Raw genomic sequence first — 18,522 nt, forward strand, 5'->3', positions numbered from 1 at the left:
ATATTTCTTTTGAACTTGCTGTTTCAAAGAAATGCATTTTTCTACTAAACGTTTTTGGTGGAAGAAGACATATCTGCTTCAGAGTTAATAGTGAATTTGAACATCCAGGGAAACAGAACTGTCAATGATGGGAGAGGTATAGAAACAACAAAGTAATGGAGCAGAAAGTAGATACTGATATTATTGATCTGTTGAGAAGATCTGGGTTTGATATATAAGCAAAATGGCCTTGCCATAGGGAATTGTGGACAATATCTTGTATGGATTACTAGGAACCATCAGGCTGGGAAAACCAAGCTGTCTCACTAACTTCAGCTGAGCTTGTTACCGTCTGAGACAAGGCACCTGTGTTATCAGCGCACGCCTAGTACTCAAGGACACAAGCTGGACACAGGCTCCAGGGGTTGTAAATCTGCACGTCTGCCCTTGTGGTGAAGTCCTGGAATCTTCCTTTACCAGGAGGCCCTCTGATTGGACATCAAGCCCTTTGGCTGTTGCGCTTTTTCTTATAAAAGTAGATTTTCCCTTCGGTTAATTGCCCCACTTTACCCTGACTTACCCTGCCGTTATATCTGCTGGGATATGAAATCCTGGGGGATCAGGTTTCCTGCTTTCCTGTGCTTTTGTGAGTATGGTAGTGTTAGGTTCACCAGGTTTGTTATTCTAAGATCTGTATTTGAACTCTCTTTCCAATTTATATCGTGAATGACAGTGCCTAATCCTTGGGGGGTATTTGACCTAAAGAAATTGTTATGCTACTACTTTAACTGTACTCTTTTATTTTAATAAAGCTACCTATTTATTTATTTATTATTTGATTTATATCCCACCCTTCCTCTCAACAGGAGCCCAGGCCTGCAAACAAAAGTACTAAAAACACTTTAAAACATCATAAAAACAGGCTTTAAAATACATCAGTAGTGATCAGACCAACTTTCCCAGGTGTCAGTTTCTGTTTCTGTTCAGATGGTAAAGGAGGACAAAACACACTGCTTGCCTTTCTGTTCTTCGCCTCAGATTTATAGTCCGTCACTTCCGCACGTAGGGGGTCAAAACGATTCCAAACTGCAATTGTAAATTTCTCAGGGCCAGAGTCAGGCGTTTCTGTCCACCGGAAATACTTACCTATTCAACTCTGGTATTTGGAGGCAGCAAATTATCACCCTTATCAAAGCTTCTGGCTCTTTTTAGTTTTCCCATCCCTGCTGGTACAAGAATTAATTAGTTATGGTTCCCAAGTGCTGTTTTTATTCAGGTTGAGCTGGAGATTGTAGGAAGAGAGATTAGGAAAGGGGGGAGTTCACAATTTATAGTTCAGTCTCCACTCTTGGCACACTAAACTTTTATAGTCCAAGATACACAGCACAGCTGTGAACCTCCGACCCCAATAGTTTGCAGGAATTAAGTTAAGGTAAGACCTTTAAAATCTGTGAGAAAGAGGTAAGGCAGATATTCTCAATATCTGTTTGTAACAGTCAGTGCTGTCAAGCAAGCTGCAGCATTCTAAAACAATTGGAACAATTTAAAATTATAAAATAGCAATAAAACCTAGAAACTATAAAACAAACTGCAGAGTTTGGAGCAAGGCAGCCTCCCTCATCACCATCTTGAATTTATTTATTTCACTGTGATATTTAACTCATTGTGTGTTGATTGGGAACAGTGCGGCTCTAAATCCAGCACCTGGACCCAGGGTTGGCACCAGCCTGTCCCAGGCCCACTACACCATAGCCCAAGGCCCCTTCCCAAAACAGGTGGCACAGGGCTAACGTTTGTGCATAGCATACACGCCTGCCGTCAACCAAGTTGGCGGTGGGGGCATCAGCCCCTTAGAGAAGCCCCCACTGCCATCTTGGGTGATGGCAGGCATGTGTGTGCAGCAGGCATGGCATTCACATTGACAAGAGAGGTAAGTGGGATGCTTGGGTAGGCTTATTGAAGCCCATGCTGCCTGGGGTGGGGTGCCTGGGAGCTCCCTCTCCACAATCCATGGCAGCAGCATGTTGTAGGACCCGACACTGCTGCGGACTGTGGAATGGAAGCACCACCCTAAGGAGGGGCCCCTTTGGGCAGCAGGGGCCCTCAGCCAGGCTGCCCTTTGGCACCAGGCCTGCCTGGTCCACAAAGCTACCTGAGGAATTGGGTTTTGGCCTGAGGCTCCAGTGAGTGTGGCTTTGGCTCTTGCTTCTTGGAATCTGGCAAGTCTAATTTAGGCAGTTTGGATTTCCCCTTGGTCTCAAGTGTGGGACTGGTAAAAGGAGCAGTGGCAGTCTACCTTCCTTGTAGGGTTGGCGTTTGGCTTTTAGTCAGCCTTGGCAAGGGTGGCACCATGGGTGTCTCACCAAGATACTTGGCTTCTGTGGGAACCCACATAGTCCTTTACAACAACAATTGGCATTTTTATCATGCTCTTCAATCCAAAAAGGCTTCAATGATGACAGTCCCTGCCTTCAGGGTGACAGTCTAAGAGATATGGCACAAAAGGGGGGAGGGACTGGAATTTGGGGGAAAAAGAAGCTCAGGCATTAATTCTTAGTTACAGTTTTGGTAACAGTTTCTGCCATTCATTACTGATTTAGGTTGAAGACAAAATAGAAAAGGAACCAAAGATGGAAGTGATACGGAAAAATGTAGCATCAAATACAAAGGGATTATTTTTGTCAGATCAAAATCCTTTGAAAAAATTTACCATCCCTAAAAGAGCTCCTGATAAAGGTACAGTAGACATGCAATAAAATACTGATTTTTGATAATGTATTATGGACCTGAGGCAGTTAAACAAGCAAGAAAATCATGTGAAACTTCACAGAAATCATGCTTTTTCTAAACACCAGTTCCTGTTCATGCCATTGCACCGGACAGATCCATTATTCCTTATTTCAATTGTATTCTGACAGTTTCTGATGTTTTCAGTATGGATAGTAGCACTACCATTGCCCTTTGGCCTCTCCTTTGTTCTCAAGAGTTTCCCAATGCTATGGTGGCCTCCTTGTTTGGGGGAAGTAAAGACTATAGGAGAGGGCTTTATCAGGGATGGCATCCATAAAAAGACTTACCTGACCTTTCACTAAAGTTCTGGGTACCAAATGAAACCTTTTTTATTCCACCAGGCCTTCAAATTTTAGGTTTAACTTTTGTCTGTTTTGGATTTTTCCTTGTTTTTCAGCCTTTTAATTCCATCTCACACCATCTTCAGCTTTTTATTCAAGTAATATTACCTCTGGAGGCTTTAGCTTTTTGCGTTTTAAGATACTTTTTTCCTGAAGTAATTTTTTGTTCCTGTATTGTTTTATTGTTAATAATTTTTATTGCTGTAAACTGTCTCGGATGATCTATGTTAGAAATGTGGCACAGAAATGTTAAGGGTAAATTAATTTATAAATTCTGTCTATGTATAAAAACTGTTCTCATCATAGACAAGTTGAATTGAATTGAAACTTTATTTTTACCCTGCCCTTTTTCCAAACTGGAACTCAGGGCGGCTTACAAATAAAACTACACGTAGTTAAAAACATAGAAAAACATACAATTAAAATACAATTAAACTATGCACACCCTTAAAATTGTAAAAGGCACTTAAAAATCTAAAAACAATTTAAAATAATACAAATAATAATATAAAACAATAAAACAAGCCTTGTAAAGCCCAATCCTAAACACCTTCTATCCCAAAAGCCTGTCGGAATAAAAAAGTCTTTACTTGCCGACGGAAGGGTGGCAAGGAGGGGGCCATTTGTGCCTCCCTAGGAAGGGAGTTCCAGAACCTAGGAGCAGCCACCGAGAAGGCCCTATCTCGCGTCCCCACCAATTGCACTTGCGAGGGTGTTGGGACTGAGAGAAGGGCCTCTCCTGAAGATCTCAGGGCCCGGGCAGGCTTGTATAGGGAGATATGGTCTGACAGATAGCCTGGACCTGGTCTGTATAGGGCTTTAAAGGTCAAAACCAGCACTTTGAATTGTGACCGGAAACAAACTGGCAGCCAGTGGAGCTGTTGTAACAAGGGAGTTGTATGGTCCCTGTAACCAGCCCCTGTTAATACTCTGGCTGCAGCTCTTTGTACCAGTTTAAGTTTCTGAACAGTCTTCAAAGGCAGCCCCATGTGGAGCGTGTTACAGTAGTCTAAACGGGATGCAACTAAGGCATGCATCACCATAGTCAAATCAGGCATTTCCAGGAACGGGCGCAGCTGGCGCACTAGTCTTAACTGAGCAAAGGCATTCCTGGCCATGGCCGAGACCTGGGCCTCCAAGTTCAGAGCTGAGTCCAGGAGCACACCCAAACTGCGAACCTGTGTCTTCAGGGGGAGTGTAACCCCATCCAGCACAGGCTGAATCCCTATTCCCTGATCTACCCTAGTTTATGCTAGAACCAGTCAGATGAACTGACTTCATAGGAGCTGCACTAGATGCAGGCAAATTTAAAACCTTTATTCTTTTCAACAGTATATCGGCTATTTGCACTATGATATATATATAATGTTGGTACAACTAATATATTTGCTACTTGTTGGGCTCTATAAAATAAGTTGCTTCATTTTCAAGTCTTTGCTCAAGGTTGTTTTGGATGTGACAAATCAACTGTGAAAGAATAGCACAAATTAATGGATGTTATAAAAACTGCCCGTAACTGGCAGGATCAGGCTGGGGCCACGATGTCTGTATCCAAGTCTAGACTGGGAATGTGTGTTCTTTGGCCCAGGGTCCCTGTGATGAGTTGCAGGGTTAGAAACTGGCAAAGCTGGAAGCTGAAGTGCAGCAGGCAGAAGGTATTGTCTACATGACCAGGCTTTTAATATTTACATAAACCCTGCCAATCCAAAGACTTCAAACTGGTTACCCGTTGTAGGGACTGGTTTTGCACAGCCTTTTTGTATTTTTGGCCTAAGATGGCACTGAGGCCTGAGCACAGACAGTCCCTCGTAAGTTACCTTAGTTAGGTTTCAGGTCCAGACTAGAAGGTTCCTCGTTCAAGCTTTGGAGTTCCTGATGGTTACCTTGATTTTGAATATCTCAAAGTCCAGATGAAAGGACATTGCAACAGCTGCTGCCTGAAAATGGAACTGAAGGGATACATATTACATGTCTCATTACATAAGACATGGCACATCTTGCACTGCTTTCAGGTAAGCGAATATACTGACCTATATCCCATATGTGGGATGGCACAACTCCAAAGAAGAGAAGAGGGCTGTGCTTATCTGTAACTGTTCTTTGAGTGAACATCTTCAGTCAATAGCTTCCTTGCCCCACAGTTCTCACTGCAGGATAATGAGTTGTGGTTGTCAGGAAGGTGGGCCTACCCATTGGTTATGTGAAGAATGATGGGGCATTCCCCTAAAGTAGAAATGCTTCCTCCAAGGTTCTGTTGCTGGGACAAACAAACTGTAAGTATGATTAGTCAGAGGCAGGGCTAGCACCAGGCATGACTAGGCCCTTGGGCACCAGCCTGTCCCAAACACACTGAGCCATAGGCCAACCCCCCCCATTACAGGTGGCATGGGAATAATAAACCCACCCACACGCCCCACCTACATCTCATGTCAATGATGTGCGCACACAATGGCATGCCTTCTATCAACCAAGATGATGGCAGGGGCATCACCTCCTGAGGGAAGCGCCTGCCACTATCTTGGCTGATGGCACAGTATTCACACTGATGGAAGAAGTAGGTGTCATGCACATGCGGGCAGGCTTATTGAATGTAAATGTAAATTTAATTTTTAGGTCGCCTATCTGGCCGAAGCCACTCTAGGCAACGTACATATTAAATTTCAATAAAATACAATAAAATACAATAATTACAATAAAATACAATATAATCAGCAGTAACAAAAATAACAACATATGCAGTACACAACAATGGGCATTCAGTATGTAATTAGCCCATCCCGGCGGTCCCAAAGGCCTGTCCAAACAGCCACATTTTTAAGGCTCGGTGGAAGGTATCCAGGGAAGGGGCATGCGGAAGATCGAACGGGAGGGAATTCCAGAGAGTGGGGGCCGCCACCGAAAAAGCCCTCTCTCTAGTCCCCACCAACCTAGCTGCTTTTGTTGGTGGGATTGAGAGAAAGCCTGCACTATCTGTGTTGGGGGGGTGTCTGGAAGCTCCCTCTCCATGATAGAGTCGGGTTGCAGGACTTGACGCTGCTATGGATCATGAAACAGGAGAGCCATCCTCCCACCCTAAGGAGGGCCCCCTATGAGCCTCAAGGGCCCTTGGCCAGGGCCCAACCTGGCCACCATCTGGCACCAGCCCTGCTCAGAGGACCATTCTGATAACAAGTTAAAGCCTGGTAAATACAACCATGTACATCTCTGATTGGGAAATAAAGCAGGAAGACAAGCATCCTAGCAGTTTAAGACAATAGTCTCAAAGGAAGAAAGTCTGAGAAATGATCTTATCAAGGAAAGACATGAATTAGAAAAGTCAAGAGTAGATAAAAAAACCTCATGTGTGAAGATAATGTGGTCTCATTAAGAAATCCACTGGAATCTTACATATAATGTCTCAGATTGAAGATTAATTTACACCTGCAAAGAGAATCTTGATGGATTACCTGTGGGTAAGTACCACCAGCCTTTTATGGGAATACAATTACCCAGGAAGGTGTAGCATGTGGTAATGCACTTCTGCTCTTACTGAAAACTTTTCAATGAGCACTGTGCTTTCTGCCTGCTCCAAGCAGCTAGAAATAGTTTGGCTGGTCCATGACCGAAATAAATTCATTCATTCAGCTAGAAATAGTTTTTTTAAAAAAACTATGGAAGCCCACAGATCACCTCATAAGTGCTTTATCGTTTTTTCCATTTTAAAAGCCTGCAGATTTTTTAGGATTTTGCGTGAAAAATCCACATGGACAGTTGATGGGATAGCTCACATGCTACTCGCATGTAAGGAACATAAACCAGATTAAGACTATTCTGTCCATCCCTAGCTGTATTTTCTCTTGCAAATAAACATTGACTTGAAGCCTACTTGCAAACTAGTTAAGTCTCTCCTTGACTCAGTTCCCTGTCTCCTCTGTTTTTCCCCCTCAAACAAGATACCCTTCTTTCAGGTTTCTCTTTTTCAGTTCATTTCCTATTGTGTGCTATTTTTTCAGCCTCCTTGCTTCTAGGCTCCCTATCCCTTAACTTACTTTTTATTTAAGCTTTATTTTAAAGCCCTGCTATCCTTTACCCTCTGCCCTCACAGACAGACACACATACTTATGGTGTGTTGTGGGGGAAGTCCATTGGTTTCCTTACATCTCAGGACCCCTTCCCAGTCTTCTGACTTGCCTCTTTGTGAAGATTTTAATCTCTGCCAAACTGGCAGCTTTCCCTTCTCTCATAAAAATTGGACTGGAAACTGTTTAGCCCCTAACTGTTTAGCATGAACATTTCACGCCACCATACCAGTTCAAATAATCAGTGTCACAGACTTTAACTGGCAATGAATTAATTAAGTCCTAATTTAAAAAACACTTTCTCTGCTAAGATTGAATTGCAGTAACTTTTTTTCTAAGCCTTATACCTTGACAGGAATTTTTTTGGGAGATTCCCTTGTCTGTTTCTTAAATTTGTGTCCAGTCACTGTGTTGGTAGCACTGTAGGTTAGTAACCATCATGATTAGAATGCTAATAGATTTTTAAAACTTGAATTTGTCTTTCTGTTTGTGTTTAGGTTTTCTAACAGAGTGTTCCACTAATCAGAGAGACTATAGTGAGATTATACAACGTCTGAGCCAAAGTTGCCTTGACACAGAATGTAACCTGGAATCTTTGTGGCAGTTTGATAAGATAGAAATGGTTCACAATAAAGATCTGGAAGAAGATTTTGTTGCAAAGAGGTGAACTGTTTTTATAGGGAAAAAATAATTCATTTTATTTACCACATCTGTATCTCATCCTTCCCCCAAGGGGCTTAGAGTAGCATATGTGCGGTTCTTTTATTGCATTCTTAAAAGAATTCTATGAAGTACACTAGGCTGAGAGAACGACTTGCCCAAACACATCCAGTGGGGGACTTGAACCCTTGCCTTCTCCAGTCCAGATCCAACACTTGTCCATTACATGTGCTAAAGCTATCTGAACCCTGTCAGAAAAATAAAGCACACACAACTAGCAATGCATGGTCAGAATTGAGTGCAGTCCCTGCTCTAGATTAGCTCTAGTCTCTCCAAGTCCTAGGCAATTCCTCTTCCAATCCTGAACCACACACACTGGAGTCAACTCAGTTTCTGCTTACCAAGCAACCTGCCTTCCCTGTTAATACAAACCCCTCCCTTAATCCTGAACTATATATGCCAAACTCCGTGTAAGTTGCTCCTCCTCAGAAAATATAGCCCTTCCTTTTTAAATCATCAACTTCCTTGAGACTTGCATTTTTCAGTGGAATGTAGAAGCCAGGTAAACATGTATTACATTGTTGTTCAGTTTCATAGGTAAACAGCAGCTGTACTCATGAGCCCAGGCACTTCCTTTTAGGGTATAAGGCCATATTTGCTTTCAAGCAGCAAGCAGTTTTCCCACATCGTGTATGGTTATATCAGTATACCCAACACTTGGAATGATAGTTTTTATCAAAATGGCGTGTGTAAGCTCTCAGGTTTCACACAGCTGTTCTTCAGATAAGCCACACTACTCAAAAACTTTGTTCAGTAAAATTCATTATTTTTAGCGCTCCTGACAATTCATGGAATGTAAAACAACCAGTTAAAATGTAATTGAGAAAACTAGCAACTATTGATCAACCCTCTGTGTGAAATCACAACCTCAGCTGTCAAAACCCATCCCCATAAAAGAATATTCAGACTCTCTGTTTTGGCAAGTCTGTGTGCTGGGGATGCAGGATTCATGCCTTATATCCTATTTTTGGAATGGTAGTAACAGATTGTGCATGTGCAGCCTAAATTCTGATCTGACAGTCTATAATCTGACTGTTGAAGTGAAAATACATAAGGGGAGGGGGGAACTTAAGTGTTGTTAAGGTATTGTATTTTGGTTTGGCTCTAGGTTTGTATATATATACAGGGGTAATGGATTATAAGTGGTGCCCCCCCCCAACCTGTCTCCTCCAACAAGTGTTCACTTCTGATTCCATTTCATGCTTCTCCTCTCTTCATCTGAGTGGTGGGAAAGCAGCAGAAATATTTGATCATGCCACCTGTGGAATTCAACTTGGTGCACCCTTCAAAAACTTGTGGGCCCAGTTATGCTAAGCAAACATTCTTTCAGAAGACTAGATTTCAGGAAAGCATGCAGGTTTCTTTATAATAAGTGCAGAAAGTTGCATTGGCCAGTCATAATGCTATGAGGTTGTTGAACCCAGGCCCTCTCATGAGGAGCGGGGAGGGGGAAGGCATGAGTTTCAGGTGCCACAGCAGTTAGAAAGCATGGGCGTTCCAGTTGTTGTTGAGGCTAGGCACGACCTTGAGGAGGAGAGCGAGCTTGCCGCCCCGTCAGTTCCCATGGATAGCCCTGCCCTCCGAGGAGACAGCCAGCCTCCAAGCACACCCCCGGGACCGTTAAGGGATGCTCCTGAGAAAGCAGTAACTCCTCCTTCAACAAGCAGGGTCCTAGAGACGCCCGATGCTTTCCCGCCCGATGCTCCCCAACGTGCCGATAAGGAACCTGTTCTGTCCAATGAGGCTTTGGATGTTTGCCCCCTTCACCGCGCACACGACGTCTGGAGAAGCAGATGGGGCAGAGGGCGTGTGTGCACAGGAGTGAGAGGTTACACTTGAAGACCTTCCCTATTTAAGTCTGCCACATTCAGAAATGGGGGGTGAATCAACTCCTTCCACATGTTGCAGAGCATGTCTAGAGTGTAGTTAGAAAATTGTAGTGAGTTAGCATAGGATTTCCTATGAGGCGTGCCGCCTTTGATGTATTGATTACTTTAATAAAACAAGAATTGATTGCACCCTCGTCTCAGCCTCGTGAATCCTGCTCTGAACAGGACAGTTTGATTCAGCCACACTCCCACCTCGTGCCTGTTCCCATGGCGGATGACATGGATGTGAACGGAGCCATTGGGGGAATCGCAGTCACCGTGGAAACCTTGTATGCTGACTTCCAGAATCTCCGAGCGGTTACACAAGTCGTGGAAACCGAGAACCAGACCCTTCGAACAGCCACTCAAGCCTTGCAAGCAGACAATCAGAATCTTCGAGGACTGATTGCCCAGATCCAAGCTGCGCCACCCGGAGCGGTGGCAGCCCCTATCAAGTCTCCAGTGGGGCGCCCTGCACGTTATGGGGGCCAAAGCGACCAGTTCACTATGTTCTTAGCTCAGTGTGAGTTGTACATCCATGTGAGACAGGCAGAGTTCCTGACCAATGATGCAAAGGTAGTGTTCATCATTAGCCTTCTGGAAGGAGAGGCAGCCAAATGGACTACCCCGTACTTGATTCGCAATGACCCGGTACTGCGACAGTTTGATGCCTTCAAGAACGTGATTTCTAAGATGTTTCGTGATCCACAGAGGAAGGAAACAGTGGCCCACCAACTGGGAACCCTAAGGCAGGGAAGAGGCTCAGTGGGGGCGTACACCAACGCTTTTCATGTCTTGTCCCAAGAAACGGATTACAATGATCCCGCTTTGATGTACTTTTGCGGGAATGGACTTAATTCAGAAGTTTGGGATGAGCTGGTGCACGCTACGCCCCCCGACATGCAGAGAGGTTTGATCCAACTGAGTATGCAAATAGACAGCCGCCTGGAGGGGAGAAAGCTGGAATGAAGGATGGAACCCTTGCGTGCTCAGGCACCTGTCCTTCTGCCCCATGTGCACTCTGCACCCAGCGCGGGAGCCCCGACTCCCTCGGGGGAAGAGACCATGCAGATTAGGGGAGCCAGGCCGCGCCTGTCAGAAGAGAAGGAGAAATGACGGAGAGAAGGACTGTGCCTGTACTGCGGGAAAGCCGGCCACCTGGCCTGGAATTGTGGGGCCAAGGCCAGAAAAACCCAGCTGCCGGAAAACTATACATCCCAGCTCTTGTGAAGGCCGAAGAGCTGGGAGGTAGTGCCAACGCCAGGCTTCCACAATTTTTTCTCCCGTCTCAAGGCGCTCTACTGCTACCTATCCGGTTCACTCTGCCCTCAGGGCAAGGCTTCCAGGCCCAAGCTATGATTGACAGTGGGGCCTCCTCTCGTTTCATAGACATTGACTTTGTGCGAAAACATGCCATCCCAACCAGAGAGCTGAACCAACCGTTGGCCTTGGAAACCATCGATGGAAGACCCTTAAAATCAGGTGGGGTGACAAGGACAATAGAGAACTTGAAGGTAGAAATCCGAGGGCATCGGGATGAAGTGTCGTTCTACCTGGCGTCCTTACCGCGTTTCCCAGTAGTACTGGGAATGCCCTGGTTGGTCCAGCACAACCCCACCATCTTTTGGGACGAAGCTGTGGTGGTTTTTTACCTCCACCTACTGTCATCAACATTGCCAGCCCTCTGGGGAACTGGAAATAGTGGCAGGAGTACTGCCCTCCGAGGAAATAACGTTACCTGCTAAATATGGTGAATTCCGAGATGTATTCGACAAAAAGGAAGCGGATCAGTTACCTCCCCACTGCCCATATGACTGCGCCATCAATTTAATGCCTGGGGCGCACATCCCCGCCAGTAGGATATACTTGCTGTCGGAGCCAGAGTTGGCAGCCTTGCGAGAATTTCTGGACTCCAATCTGAAAAGAGGCTTCATTCGTCCGTAGCAGTTCCCCGCTGGTGCGCCGTTGTTGTTTGTCAAGAAGAAGGGGGGAGAGCTACATCCTTGTAATGATTATAGAGCCCTCAATCAAATCACGATCCCCAATAGCTACCCCTTACCCCTCATCAGGGAGATGTTGGAGCAGTTGCGCTCTGCCAAGATTTACACGAAATTAGACTTGCGGGGGGGCTTACAACCTGGTGTGCGTAAGAGGGGGATGAATGGAAAACTGCCTTTAAGACCTGTTATTGACAGTATGAGTACCTAGTGATGCCCTATGGCTTGTCTGGAGTCTTCCAGAATTTCATGAATGACATTTTCAGGGACTTTGTGGACTGTTTTATGGTGGTGTATTTGGATGATATCTTGATATACTCAAACTCCCAGGAAGAACACGAAGCCCAGGTGCGTGCGGTGTTGCAGAAGCCATGAGAGCACCACTTTTACGCCAAGTTGGAGAAATGTGGTTTTGATCTAACCATCATAGACTTTTTGGGATATCGCATTTCTCCAGCAGGAGTGGAAATGGACCCTGCGAAGGTCCGTTGCGTGCTCTCTTGGCAGCCCCCCAGGACGAAGAAAGATTTACAGCGTTTCCTAGGATTCGCCAACTATTATCACTGCTTCATAGCTCATTATTCCAAGTAAACTGCCCCGCTCACAGATTGCTTAAAGGGCACAGGACCGTTCCGATGGACAGTAGCCGCTCAGGAAGCCTTCGAAAGGCTGAAGCAAAAGTTCACCTCAGAACCCATTCTACAGCATGTGGAGCCCACTCTCCCTTTTGTGGTAGAGACGGATGCATCAGACTTCGCAATCGGAGGAGTCCTTTTGCAACCGGCCCAGAAAGGGGGAGGGCTGAACCCATGTGCCTACTTCTCAAGGAAACTCACCGACTCTGAGCAGAACTATACTGTTTGGGAAAAGGAGTTATTGGCTATTAGGGATGCCTTTGAAGCTTGGCGGCATCATCTGGAGGGAGTGCAGCATGAGATCGAGGTGCGCACAGACCATTGCAATTTAGAGAGCCTACACACAACTCGCAAATTAAATCAGAGACAAGTGCGTTGTTCCCAGTTCTTTGCACGCTTCCATTTCAAAATTCACTATGTTCCCCAAGCACAGAACAAGAGAGTCGACGCCCTGTCCCGGAAACCAGAGTACTGCGGAGACCTCACCCCAAAACCACTACAGTAGATCATTCCTCCTGAGAAGGGGGTAGTCGGGGCATGTCAGGATTCTTGGGAGACTGAATTGTGTGAAGCACAAAAGCAGGATTCGTATGCCCAGGCGAGATTCTCCGACTTAGCTACACAGCCTGAAGCAGTTCAGGGGGAGTTCACTTGTAAAGGTGATATACTATACCATAAGGACACTATTTATGTACCCCCCGGGGAATTAAGAGCTAAAGTGCTGCGTCAGTGTCATGACTCCCCTACGGCGGGACACTTTGGAGTCTTTAAGACCATTCAAGCGGTAACTAGAGAGTTCTGGTGGCCCCTAGTGAAGGAAGATGTGGAGCACTATGTTCAGTCTTGTCCCACTTGGATGAGAGCCAAACATGCTACAGGAGACCGTCGGGGCTCTTGGAACCCCTTTGCACGCTGCAGGGCCCGTGGCAGATGGTCTCCATGGACTTTATTACAGATCTCCCTTCTTTTCAAGGGAAAACTGCAATCCTTGTCATGGTGGATACTCTCACAAAAATGGCACACTTCATCCCCTGCTCTAGGCTCCCCAATGCTCAAGACACTGCCAAATTATACGTACAACACATATACTGATTGCATGGACTGCCAGACAGCTTGGTCTCGGATAGAGGAACCCAATTTACAGCCCATTTTTGGCAAGCCTTGTGGCGGTTGCTACAGAGTGAGTTAAGCCTGTCTTCCACACATCATCCCCAGACAGATGGGCAGACCAAGAGAGTGAATGCCGTTTTAGAGCAATATTTACATTGCTATGTGCGGTACCAGCAAGATAATTGGATGTCCTATTTGCCCTTAGCTGAGTTTGCCTATAATAATGCGGTGCATTCGCACACACGGCAGACTCCCTTCTTTGCCAATCTAGGATATCATCCTAGGGCTTTTCCGGTCCCTAGAAGTAGCCCCTCTGTCCCGGCAGCGGAGGATTTTATGCAAGAGCTTCAAGCCATGCAGCAGTTGCTTAGAGAACAGTTGGACCGTGCCAAGGCAGATTATAAGCGAGCTGCCGACCAGCATAGACAGGAGGGTCCCATCATCCAGGTGGGGGACAAGGTGTGGTTGTCCACACGCTATTTACCCATGACCGGCCGCTATCGGAAGTTACAAGACCAGAGAGTTGGTCCTTTCGAGGTGGAAGCGCAGATTAACCCAGTGGCATATAGACTCAAATTACCCCCACCTTCAAGATGCATCCAGTGTTCCACCGGGCGCTGCTGAATCTGGACTCTCCCGCCAGCCCCTCCTCTCCTGGTAGATGGAGAGGCGGAGTATGAGGTGGAACAGATACTGGACTCGCGGAAGCGCCGGGGGTGCCTCCAATACCTGATTCATTGGAAGGGCTATGATCAGACTGAGCGCTCATGGGAGTCGGAGGAGGACGTGCATGCACCAGAGCTGGTGAAAGACTTCCATGAGGCTTATCCTGAGAAACCCAGACTGCGGGGTTGGGAGGAAGGGATGCCTGGAGGGGGGGATGATGTTGAGCCCAGGCCCTCTCATGAGGAGCGGGGAGGGGGAAGGCATGAGTTTCAGGTGCCACAGCAGTTAGAAAGCATGGACGTTCCAGTTGTTGAGGCTAGGCACGACCTTGAGGAGGAGAGCGAGCTTGCTGCCCCGTCAGTTCCCACGGATAGCCCTGCCCTCCGAGGAGACAGCCCTCAGCCTCCAAGCACACCCCCGGGACCGTTAAGGGATGCTCCTGAGAAAGCAGTAACTCCTCCTTCAACAAGCAGGGTCCTAGAGATGCCCGACGCTTTCCCGCCTGCTGCTCCCCAACCTGCCGATAAGGAACCTGTTCTGTCTGATGAGGCTTTGGATGTTCGCCCCCCTTCACCACGCACACGATGTCTGGAGAAGCAGATGGGGCAGAGGGCGTGTGTGCGCAAGAGTGAGAGGTTACGCTTGAAGACCTTCCCTATTTAAGTCTGCCACATTCAGAAATGGGCACTGAATCAACTCCTTCCACACGTTGCAGAGCATGTCTAGAGTGTAGTTAGAAAATGGTGAGTTAGCATAGGGTTTCCTATGAGGCGTGCCGCCTTTGATGTATCGATTACTTTAATAAAACAAGAATTGATTGCACCCTCGTCTCAGCCTCGTGAATCCCGCTGTGAACAGGACAGAGACTTAGGCTCAATTATCGGTCAGATATTTTTAAAACTTTAACTATCAGAACAACATTTGATTGTTCATCAACATGTTGTTTTTGCTAGAACAAAAAATTATCATCATCTGTTTATTTGTTGCCATTTTCCCACAAAATTGTGCCCAAAGTGGCTCAGAACATAGCAAATTAATACTAACAATTCAAAAATATTAGAAACAATAAATAAATACAAAAAACTTCCATGCAGTACTGTATAAAACAACACTAACTAATCTAATTTAACAGATTAGAACTAAACAGGACAGAGAATAATGCCTAACACAGAAATAAAAAGTAGCATACAAAACATGCACAGATGATGCACTAGAATCGAATAGTTTGGATCCATGACTCAGTTGTCAAGCATCCTGGGGCCCCACCCCATCTCTTACCTAGGATAGTACAGACACCCTAACTCTCACCGAGAAGGGCCTAATGCCCAACTTTACGGATCCTTACCTCACACCTGAGCCAATAATTTGCCTTCCACACTCCCCCACCAGTCAGATATGTTCAATCAGGCTGGGGATCATAAAGCTTTGGGGAGGTAGGACCCTCTCCCTCATGGTGACCCCTGAGGTGGTGACTGTTAAAGTCCCTTCCAATTTAAAGACAAGGGTAATAGCAGAGAAACTTACGTTTCACAGAACACGTTTTATAAAATAAAATAAACAGTTTGAACTTAGAACTGGTACAATGTTATAAAAGAACAAGTTTGATATGCTTATTACAGAAATTAACTTTTAAATAAATGTAATAAATTATAGAATTACCTTGGTAGCCTTAAAGCAATCAGCCCTCACTCCTGCTGTTGCCCCACAATTGAGAGAAGAATTTTAAAGTGACTTTCAACCCTTGTCTTCTGGTACCATTGAGTGGTCTCCAGGTGCACCCTCTTCTTTCCTCTCAGAAACTTTTAGGGGTGTGATGAGCTGGTTAGGTGCTGAACTATGGATTCTGGTTCCTTGCCTGAGGATCCATCATGGCCTTGGGTAAGGCAGGGTTCAAATCATTTATCTCTGAGTATCCTGCTCATTATTCTTGGATTAGCTCTTGAACCAGCTTGGGATCTCTCAAATCCCTGTGATTCCTACTGATCCACATCTATAGAGGTCCCTTTTGCAGGGTTAGATTAGCATTACATGAGCAAGTCTTGGACTGAGTGCTATCTCCTCCCCTCAAGTGCTCTGAACAGTCTCAACCAGCAAACTATGGTTTGCACTTGCTCTCCACGCTAGAATTGGATACTATGTAGTTTTCATTTCTGGTGTGGAGGGCAAGTGCAAGCCATAGTTCACGGGTTTTGATATAACAGTAAATTGCCATTTGTGTATAACAGGAAATAAGGGAGTGAATCGAAGTGCACAAAGGGGAGAATGAAGTGTGTGTGTGACCTTGAGGTTCATTCATGCAATGCCAAACCATGACTTGGTATTATGTGTGGACTGTTGCTTCATGAGGCTTCTTGGGGATGGGATATGTCAGACAATTTAAGAGTAATTGATTGTGTTGATCTAAGAAGATACCTTGAACAACTGCAAGACAGGGTGTGTACTGAGATGTTAATATGGTCAGGCCCACATAGTTAAGTTTTTCTTGAAAGCAGGTATAAAATAAAAGCAAATTAGTAAATTTTATGACATGGTTTTATGTTCTTAGATACAAGACAAGTAATAAACTACTACAGTTAATTTATATGAAGTGTATAAAATGTTTTGGAAATGTGTGCCTGTTATTTTTTATTGCTAGGGCTAAGTTGCGTGAAGAAGGAAGGCAAGATAAAGAAGTCTCTGGCTTTCTAATTGTGCCTAAAGATGAAGTCTCAAAAATTTGTCAAAGTGGCTTGCACATTGGTCATTCCACCAAGAACAAACTAAATATTGTGAAGGAGCTGGGAAATCCTCAACTTGGAGTATATTTATTCAGATATGTTGAGGTTGCTTTGAATTATGCATCCAAACATTCAATCCCAGTAGAAAATATCATTATCTTTCGGGTAAGTGTTAAAAGGAAACTGTTAATACTAGGCAGCTGATGTGTATAACATGAGTCATTGGGTTGGATCCAAACATTCTCTTCCTCTGATGGAATTTCCTGTAATAAAATGCATTTTAGTATGTTATTTGTATGCATTTTCACTAATATAAACATCTTTATGCACCTTTTTTCCAATACATGTATTATTGTGCACATTGGTTGAACAGCATCACAAAATTCAGAGATGTGCAAATTTCTAGGTAAGTTTTGGTTTGCATGTTGGTTTGAGAAATGTAAATTAAGTAATTTCTCATTAAAATGCAAACAAAATTGAATTTCTCCCCATTCCTAGTTGCAACTGGATGCTACTTCACACAAGTAAGATGATTAGCACAGAGATGTAGATATGAATCCACTGATGTGCATACATTTGCTAATATCTACATTAACATCTGACTGGTGAATTTCGGTCTTCTCAGAGTGGAAGTATTTGTACCTGTCTCCACTTGCTTGAGACTGTGTTTCTGCGTAGTTTGATAAGCACTACTGTGGATAGGTTTCCCCATACACAATGAAATGTTGTGCATGTCTACTCAGAAGTAAATCCTACTGAATTCAGTAGGATTTCCTCAAAAGTGCATTTAGGATTGCAACTACAATATGCTGGTTATGCCCAGTTGTCTCTGGACTGACACTTTAATCTTTCTCTTGAAATTATTCTTGGTATAAGATGGTATAATTAAGGGCTTCTAGTAATTGGTAAGATGCACTTTGATCCATATGGTTCGTTAAAAAAAAAAGTCCAGCTAGGTCATTGAATGTAATCATACTAACATTTCACTGGACATGATTGCTGCTTTCTTTTGTTCATTGCATCTGAATAGGTTCTCTTAGGAAAAGTGAAAAAAATTCAGCCTCCCAAGGGCAAAAAGAAAGTTGCTTTGGATCCAACTCCAAACTTTGATTGCCATATGTCCAGAATCCATCCTTCAGTTAAGGATTCACTGGAGGATCAGGCCATTAGTTCTTTGGTAGGCAGCCGTTAACTCTATATGGATGACCTAATAAAATATCATGTATTTCATGTTCCTTGTATTGTTGAAATGAAATTTGTTTATTTTTATATTTTTATTATAGTAACAGGACACTGAGTGCAGAATACAATTTAAAAACAATAAAATCACAGAAGGTGCAGCAAAACTAGAAAAAAAAACAATTGTCGAACATGCTGGAATGGCTGACTGAAAAAAATATTTGCACCAAAGAGACATCAGTATTGGCACCAGGCTATCTTCTCTGGGAAGGACATTCCATAGCTGAGGTGCCATAACTGGAAAGGCTCTCTCTGCAGTCATCACCAACTGAACTTCAGATGGTGGTGGATCTGGAGGAGGGCCTGGATGAAGAATGAAGGGGTGTAAAAATATTGAAGTAATCTCACCTGGCCTTTTGTAGTTCCAAAGGAGGGGAGTTCCACAACCATCAGTCACCACCA

At 44.6% G+C, this 18,522-nt stretch overlaps 1 protein-coding gene across 7 annotated transcripts in view; it reads left to right on the plus strand.

Moving 5' to 3' along the window:
• Window positions 1–18,522, plus strand: part of TEX15 (testis expressed 15, meiosis and synapsis associated) — a 47,894-nt gene that overhangs the window by 12,635 nt on the left and 16,737 nt on the right. For 5 of the 7 annotated variants that reach the window (XM_061635921.1, XM_061635957.1, XM_061635968.1 and 2 more), the window contains 4 exons: window positions 2,580–2,715; window positions 7,666–7,831; window positions 16,800–17,046; window positions 17,912–18,058. In XM_061635921.1, the coding sequence (XP_061491905.1) occupies window positions 2,580–2,715; window positions 7,666–7,831; window positions 16,800–17,046; window positions 17,912–18,058 (696 nt within the window). Of the gene's footprint in view, window positions 1–2,579; window positions 2,716–5,015; window positions 5,123–7,665; window positions 7,832–16,799; window positions 17,047–17,911; window positions 18,059–18,522 lie in introns of those variants that run through there. The other 2 variants (XM_061635940.1, XM_061635950.1) reach the window with 2 other exon arrangements.

This window comes from Rhineura floridana, chromosome 1 (genome assembly GCF_030035675.1).
Source record: "Rhineura floridana isolate rRhiFlo1 chromosome 1, rRhiFlo1.hap2, whole genome shotgun sequence".
NCBI lineage: Eukaryota > Metazoa > Chordata > Lepidosauria > Squamata > Rhineuridae > Rhineura > Rhineura floridana.